At 43.7% G+C, this 8,250-nt stretch overlaps 1 protein-coding gene across 2 annotated transcripts in view; it reads left to right on the plus strand.

The window, feature by feature from the left end:
* The first annotated feature begins 6,237 nt into the window (after nucleotides 1-6,237).
* st18 (ST18 C2H2C-type zinc finger transcription factor) overlaps nucleotides 6,238-8,250 on the plus strand; it is a 59,537-nt gene continuing 57,524 nt past the window's right edge. For both annotated transcript variants that reach the window (XM_046847360.1, XM_046847359.1), the window contains exons 1-2: nucleotides 6,238-6,366; nucleotides 7,934-8,084. In XM_046847360.1, coding sequence (XP_046703316.1) covers nucleotides 6,337-6,366; nucleotides 7,934-8,084 — 181 coding nt within the window. In that variant the 5' untranslated portion in view covers nucleotides 6,238-6,336. The remainder of the gene's footprint in view (nucleotides 6,367-7,933; nucleotides 8,085-8,250) is intronic.

Raw genomic sequence — 8,250 nt, forward strand, 5'->3', positions numbered from 1 at the left:
ACACACACACACACACACACACACTCACACACACACACCAATACAAACAACCTTCAAGTTCCATCTTTCAGTCTCAGCACTGAAACTGGAGTCTCCTTCCCCAGACAGGATCGATAACGTATCATAAAGCAAACAAGAACGTGAAGGTGGACGTGAGATCTGCAGACGGACGTCCGGTTTGAGACGAGACGACGGCTCCTGATCTCTCACGGCAAGAGGAACGTAAACAATCCACTTCAATCCTGTAAATGTGCTTCATTGTGCGGGGAAATTGGGTGTAGGATTGGAGCTGAAATCATGAAAAGATCATGCTAATGCTAAGCACACCATTATCACACACACACACACACACACACACACACTGGCAGTGAGATGATCTATCTCCAAATAAACTGGATTATTAGCTGCAGGAGCGGGTTTTTACTACGCCATTGTGTTCGTACCCCTTATCCGTTTGATTGTCGTCGCGTTCGAGGATCTGACAGCGGAATACATATATATATCTATTTCTATATAATATTTATTTATTTCTATAATCACGATCGCTGATGAATAATCGCTGGAATATAATAAAAAAAGAAATTCTGCTGCGTTCTGATTGGCTGCCGTCGAAACTGATTTATGCGTGAATTCTGGATCGTGATTGGTCCGAAGTTTCTATCAAAGCGTTCGTGTTTCCATAGATTTTTCCATATCAATACAACTGTGTGTGTGTGTGTGTGTGTGTGTGTGTGTGTGTTTAGTATGCACGTAGACACGCACGACGATCAAAATTATTAATCATATTTCTAATCCTATATTAGAAATACCACCTATATTAATGATGGCACAATCAATCAAACCGATCGGACGATCAATAAAACCCATCGCAGGATCAATCAAATCCGTCACGTCGATTAAAAACCAATCCCGCAAACAAATAAAAACAATCACACGATCGATCAAACCACATCCGGTTCGCGATTCGGATACATTTAACACTGCAAAAATAAATAAATGAGAGAAAGAAAGAAAGAAAGGACTCAGTCTGCACGTGTGTGTGTGTGTGTGTGTGTGTGTGTGTGTGTGTGTGTGTGTGGCACATGGTGGCGGCCAAACTGACAGACCGTAGGACACGGCGTGATATTTGCTTCCATGGAGGAAAATGGAATCTGTATTCACGCCATGGCAGTTGTTGCAGTCGCCAAAAACTCGCGAGGAGAGAAAGAGAGAGAGAGAGAGAGAGAGAGAGAGAGAGAGAGAGAGAGAGAGGCCTCTGCTTTTGGGTGAAAACCAGAATAGGTGATTTATTTATTTATTTATTTATTTATTTATTTATTTGTATTTATTTGATAAATTTTTTTCAGGACTTCAAAAAAAACAAACGAGAAGTCGAAGAGCATCTTCATCATCATCATCCTCCTCAGGAACAATCGTATCGTATCGTATACACGTGACTTACGATCTACCGAACGTGCGGTTACACGGTGAATCACGTCTAATAACTGATCATGAAAAATACAAAAAGGATCGAATAAAATAATAATAATAAAAAAAAAACTGTCAATAATTAAAGACTCACGAATCCACATTCAAATCAACTCAAATAAACAGATACATAATACACCATCAAGCTGTTTCTGTCTGACTGTGTGTGTAAGCAAACAAGTAAACACAAACAAACGTATGAATGAACACAAATGACTCACGCGCGCACGCACCCGCACATATAAATGGAGTTGTCGATGTTGGTGTTTAGTCTGTGTTAGTGGTCTTAGTGTTCGTGTTGTTGGTGTAGGTCTTTGTTTTGGTGTCGGGGTTTAGTGTTATAGTAAAGGTGTTTGGTGTTAGTGTTGGTGTTAAGTTTAGGTGTTTAGTTTAGGTGTTTAGTGTTATAGTAAAAGTGTTTGGTGTTAGTGTCGGTGTTAAGTTTAGGTGTTTAGTGTTATAGTAAAGGTGTTTGGTGTTAGTGTCGGTATTAAGTTTAGGTGTTTAGTGTTATAGTGAAGGTGTTTGGTGTAGGTGTTTAGTGTTTAGTGTTAAGTGTAGGTGTTAAGTGTCGGTTTTCATTGGCTGTGTTAAGTGTTAGTATAGGTGTAACTGTGCGTGTTAGTGCAAGTGTTAATGTAGGTGTTAGTGTTTGTGTAAGCATTGATGTTTGTTTTGGTGAAGGTGTTTAGCGTTATAGTCAAGGTGTTCAGTGTTATTGTTGCTGTTGCTGGTGTTAACTGCTAGAATTGGTGTAAGTGTAGGTGGTGGTGTTAAGTGTTAGTATTTGTGCAAGTGGAGGTATTAGTATATGTGTTTAGGTGTTTACTGTAAGTGTTAAGTGTAGGTGTTTAGTGAAAGTGTTTGTGCTAGTTTAGGTGTATAGTGTTGGAGTTAAGTGTAGGTGATGGTGTTTATTATAGGTGTGTAGGGTTGGTGTTGCGTTTTCGGTTAGTATTAAGTGTAGGTGTTTAGTGTAGCTGTTTAGTGTAGGTGTTAAGTCCAGGTGTTAGTGTTGGTGTTAAGTGCAGGTGCTCATGTTGGTGTACATTTTAGTGTAAGTGTTAAGTGTAGGTGTTTAGTGTAGGTGTTAAGTGCAGGTGCTCATGTTGGTGTGGGTGTTTGTGTTAAGCGTAGGTGTTTAGTGTTTAGTTTGGGTGTTAAGTGCAGGTGTTCATGTTGGTGTAGGTGTTTAGTGTAGGTGTTTATGTTAGTGTAGATGTTTAGTGTAGGTGTTAGTGTTAAGTGTAGGTGCTTAGTTTACATGTTAAGTGCAGGTGCCCATGTTGGTGTAGGTGTTTAGTGTAGGTGTTAAGTGCTGGTGCTCATGTTGGTGTTAGCGTTAAGGTATTTAGTGTTAAGTGCTTAGTTTGGGTGTTAAGTGCAGGTGCTCATGTGGGTGTAGGTGTTTATTGTAGCTGTTAAGTGTTAACTGTAGGTGTTACTATTAAGTGTAGGTGTTTAGTGTTAGGTTTTATGTTGTAGGTGTTCAGTGTAGGTGTTAGTGTTAAGTGTCTGTGTTTAGTTTAGGTGTTAAGTGCCAGTGCTCATGTTGGTGTGGGTGCTTAGTGTTAGGTGTTTATGTTGTAGGTGTTCAGTGTAGGTGTTAGTGTTAAGTGTCGGTGTTTAGTTTAGGTGTTAAGTGCAGGTGCTCATGTTGGTGTGGGTGCTTGGTGTAAGTGTTAATTGTTGGTGTAGTTTTTAGTATTAAGTGTAGGTGTTTAGTGTTAAGTGTCTGTGTTTAGTTTAGGTGTTGGGTGCAGGTGCTCATGTTGGTGTAGGTGTTAACTGTAGGCGTTTGCATTAAGCGTTTGTGTTTATTTTAGGTGTTAAGCGCAGGCGTTCGTGTCAGTGTTTAGTGTAGGTGTTGGTGTGAGCCGCAGCAGCACTGACAGGCCCTTTGATGAGCGCTGTAGTGTTTGGAGATGAGCCTCTTTATTCCTCACACACTTGCATTATGGTTTTGTCAGGAAGCTTGTTTACCTGCTGATAACATACACTGGTGGATTGAGGAGCAGCGATCCAGAGCTCACTGCCAGACTCACTCACGTCTCATTGTACAGCCCGAGGAGAAGAATGGCCCTGTTTATGCAGCACGGGGAGGTGGAGGGACCAAATCTGCAAAACCTTACGCCCCAAACTCGGCCAGCGCTTTCACGTTTATATTAACCTCCAGATATACGCTTTCCATCGGGGGGGTTAGAAGAACAGTCCATGTCCCTCGATCAGCGCTGCGAATACGGATATATACTATAGTAGTTATTTATACACACACACATATATACACACATGGGGGGGCGAGACACATAGAGACAGAGGGAGAAAAGAAAGGTGAAGAAAAGACAAAAGAAGCGCATATCGATTTGATGATGAAGAGAAACGCAGTGATGGCGTTCGAGAGCCTGTAACGCAAACCGCATTTACAGATTCTATTATTAAAAATACCTGAATGTTTTTTTCCTCACACACACACACACACACATGAACACAAACACACACTGATGCATAAGTGGTGTGTATGTGTATTTGAGTGTGTGTGTGTGTGTGTGTGTGTGTGTGTGTGTGTGTGTGTGAGTGTAAAAGAGAGAGAAAAAGAGAGAGAGAGTGTGGGGCTGTTGATGGCAGCTGTCAGTGGTTTGGAAGGAGAAGCGGACAGATTGTGCGTTGTGTTGGTACCGCCAGTTCGCCACCTGGCACACTCTTCCTCGTTAGAACTTCTTACTGTTTCTGCTCTGATTTGGAGAGGCGTCGATCTGCGCTCTGGTGACTTTCCGTCACACACCGACTTCAAGCCGGCGGCGACAACCGCAGTGGCGCTAACAGCCTCTCGGCTTCGCTACGTTCCGCGGTAGCCGACGTCCTCCTCCCGCTTTCTTTTTGTCTCCGGTCGTCCGCGACGCTCCTGCCGTCTCCGGCGCCACCCATGCTCCTTGCTAGCTTTCGCCTTGGCTTAGCATCGGAGCAAAAAAAAAAACCTGCGATCTTTGTGAAGATGCGAATGGCTCGGGAGCTGATTGACAGCTCAGCGCCGCTAATACTTCTAGCGCACTGGCACTCCCTTCTAATTACTTAGTCATTCTCTGCATCACACCCAGGACGTGTCGCTTTTGCAATTTATCCCCGCGATGCATATGCACATCCTACACCACGTCTCCCCTCGAAAAAAACATGCTAACATGACGCCGGGCTACACAGAGTCCGCGGCTTCCTTTGTCATTTTTCCTCACTGTCCCTGGAAAAGAATAAAAGTAAACACTTCAGCACCGATTTTGTTCCTCCGAAATCAATAAGCGCTAAGGGTTCCATTTGCGAACCAGGGATCACAGACGTGGTTTGAACCGTACCGTGTTAGCCGAGTAACCCCGAATCTAAAAGACTTACAATCTTGAAGTCTTTCCTGTAATGGTAAATGTATGGTTGCGTCATTCGAACAGTCCTCGGGCTGGTTCCACTCATGGTTTCTTCTTTATAATAATAAAATAATCTCAGGGAGGTTTTCCACCTTTGCAATGGTGGTTTATCAGTTAAGGCACTGGGTTACTGATAATAAGGTCAGCGGTTTGAGCCCGAGCACTGCCAAGCTGCCACTGTTGGGCCCTTAAAGCCCTCCTCCAGGGGCGCCATAACATGGCTGACCCTGCACTGTGACCCCAGCTTTTTAACAAGCTAAGATATGCAAAAACCTGTAGCTCAGAAGCTCAAGCCACCCCTGAGCAAGGAACTTAACCCTTAACTGTTTAGTTATTTTAAATTTAGATAAGGATGTGTGCTAAATTCTGCCTTGAAATGATTTGTGGGAGTTTAAGGTAGTGGACTTTTGATCGGAAAGGTCATGAGATCAAATCCCAGCCCCACCAAGCTGCCACTTGTGCCACTTTAACAAGGCCCTTAACACTTAATTGCTCAGTTGAATGACTGGGATAATTGTAAATCGTTCTGGATTAGGGGGTCCTCCAAATGTCCTAAATGTCAATGAAGGCCTTCAGATGATTTGCGGGGGCTTAGTGTTCAAGGAATTGGATTTTGAATCTGAAGGTTGTAAGTTTAATTCCCAGCCACGCCAAGCTGCTGCTGATGGGCCTTCAACCCTCAACTGTTTAGTTGTATGAAATTTGGATTAGGATGTGTGCCAAATTGTAATGTCTGTAAATGTCAACGAAGGCCTTTAAATTATTTGTAGGAGCTTAGTGTTGAAGGCAGTGGACTTTGGCTCCAAAGTCCATGAAATCAAATCCCAGCCACACCAAGTTGCCACTAAGGGGCCCTTAAGTGGGGCCCTTAACCCTCAACTGTCGTAATTTTATCAATGAAGGCCATCAAATTATTTGAGGGAGCTTAATGGTTAAGGAATTTTACTTTGGATCCAAAGGTCATGACCAAATCCCAGCCACACAAAGCTGCCACTTGTGGGCCCTTGAGCAAGGCACTTAACTGTTCAGTTAATTGATCATTGTAAATCATTCTGGATAAGGGCATCCTCCAAAATCCATCAATGTAAATTTTGCTTATTGATGGAAGGAGTCTTCAGTATCTGGGCTCGCTTTGGAAAAGAAGCAGCAGTTTCGCAGACAGGTTTGGGTCACGTTTCAAGCCTCGGTCCTGCATCATCTGCTTTGCCCCCTTTTTCCGAAGGACAAAAGTAGTTCTGTGGGGCGTTTCGGTGCCACCCGGCGCCAGGCCCGCGCTGGTGTGGCTTCTGATTCTCACACGGCCCCCTCTGTTCCCCGCCGGCTTTTGAATAGACAGTGCTTTTCTTTGTGCGTGCTCATCAAAACGTTTGCTTAAGTTAGTCGGTGGTTGAGCTGCCACTCTTTTCCTGTGATAGGATTCCTCAAGCTTTGTCTGCCTCGTCTGCCTCGTCTCTCCGCCATGTTGTTCTTTCTGCTGGGCCTCATGGAGGTACGTATGCTCGGTTTTGTCTGATTACTTTGCTCTGGATTCTTGATAGACCCTCGTTCTAGGGGATGCACTTGCTGTCCGGGTTTTGCGTCAAAACTCAAAACGCAATGCCACGGCATAAAAAACAAACAAACTCAGAAACACCCCGGGTTTTGACTCAGAACCGAACGGACGATGCTAGTTAATTTTACACAACCTAGCTAGTGTTTAATCGATCTGATTATGACAACTAGCGAAGATACATTGAATGCGGTCAGGATTTAATAAACAGATCATACATGCATACGTGTGTGTGTGTGTGTGTGTGTGTGTGTGTGTGTGTTTGTGTGTTTATGTTGTTTTTTTTTTGTTTGGGTTTTTTTTTTTATCTGATCTATTTTGAAGCCTTTTATTTTATATCACCTGAAGGCAAATACTAGCGATTTCTACCCGAGTTATTTACACCAGGAAGCCGAGCCACAGCTTTTTGGAAACTCGGCTGCGGATCAAAGGATTGTTTTGATCTCTGCTTAGCATATTTGCTGAACCTAGCCAGTGATTCTGCGAGGTGCACAAGCTTTTTTTTCTTTTTTTTGGGTGATATCCTTCTTTATCCCCCTTTCTCTTGTGTTCGCGCCCGGATTTAAGTACTTTCTGTATTTAGAAGACAACTGGATTTGCCAGCTTTCGCGTTCACTTGCCCACTGCTCGCAGACTTGGCACTCACAAATAGATAACTAGGTATGTAGCACGGCTAATCCTGATCGGCCTTGTAATAGTATTTGCGGACCGCGCGGCACCCAATTAGGGCATAATGTGTTATTTTTGTTTCGGCTAAGTTGGATTAAAAACGTGGAAAACGCTCTCGTTTTTTGAGGGGCTCTTTTTGTTACTTTCTACACTGTTTACTCCCCAAGTGCTGCTAGAGACTGAGGTAAAAGTTGTATTTGGACCAGATTCGTTTGATTCATCGAGGTGGTCTGATGCATTAATTAATCTTGCTTGAAAAATATGTGGGGCCCCCCCAGGAAGGATTCATGCGATTTTTTTCCCTTTCAAAGCCGTCTACGGTTTTTCAAAGCCATGTTTTCCCCCAATGATCAATGTCCGATTCTAGACATCCAGGAACCATCTTATTACGTCCTGCTGTTGTAGCCTTTTCTTCGGACGGTTACTACGAACCCTCAAGATGATTTTCTGCTCAACACCTCGCAAAGAGTGGTGATTCGAGGTCCTGGCAACTCACGGTAGTCGGCGAGTCTGTGTTTTCTCTCTTGGGTAGCATTCGATGAACGTATGAAGGAAGCCACCCTCTAGAAACCTCACTCCACATGCTCGCTAAAGGTACCTCATTCAGAACTTGCTGCACAAGTGTACAGGAGAAATGTACATGGCGAGGAAAGCAGTGTGTGTTTGTGTGTGTGTGTGTGTGTGTGTGTGTGTGTTCATGACTTGATGCTGGTGAGATGAGCGTGGGTTTAGTGAAAAGGGGCTAGATGGCTCACGAGAGGGATAAACCTGGAAGAGTCATGCAAGCAAATGTGTGTTTTGTTGTTTTTTTTTCTTTTTTCTTTTTTTTTCTTTACAGAGCACAATGAAAGTGATTGTGGCAAAGTCCTTTGGAAAGCGGCAAAGCAGCTCTCGGAGGTCCAGGACCGTGGAGAAGCCGGATGAGCCCTCAGAAGGCGACCGAGAGCCTTCTGAGCTTTCCAGAGGCACCTGCGAGTCAGAGGAAAAAGGCAAGACCCATCTCAGCCTCCTCTCCTCTTCTCTTCTCTTCCCTTCCCTCTTTTTTTTCTCGGCACTGGCTCTTATTAACCACAATGCTTTTTTTTGTGCCCCGTCTCTGCGGTACACACACAAACAACATTGTTTAGTGGTGAGAATTCCTTTTTGAAAGGAAAT

The sequence above is a fragment of the Silurus meridionalis genome, chromosome 4, assembly GCF_014805685.1.
Source record: "Silurus meridionalis isolate SWU-2019-XX chromosome 4, ASM1480568v1, whole genome shotgun sequence".
NCBI lineage: Eukaryota > Metazoa > Chordata > Actinopteri > Siluriformes > Siluridae > Silurus > Silurus meridionalis.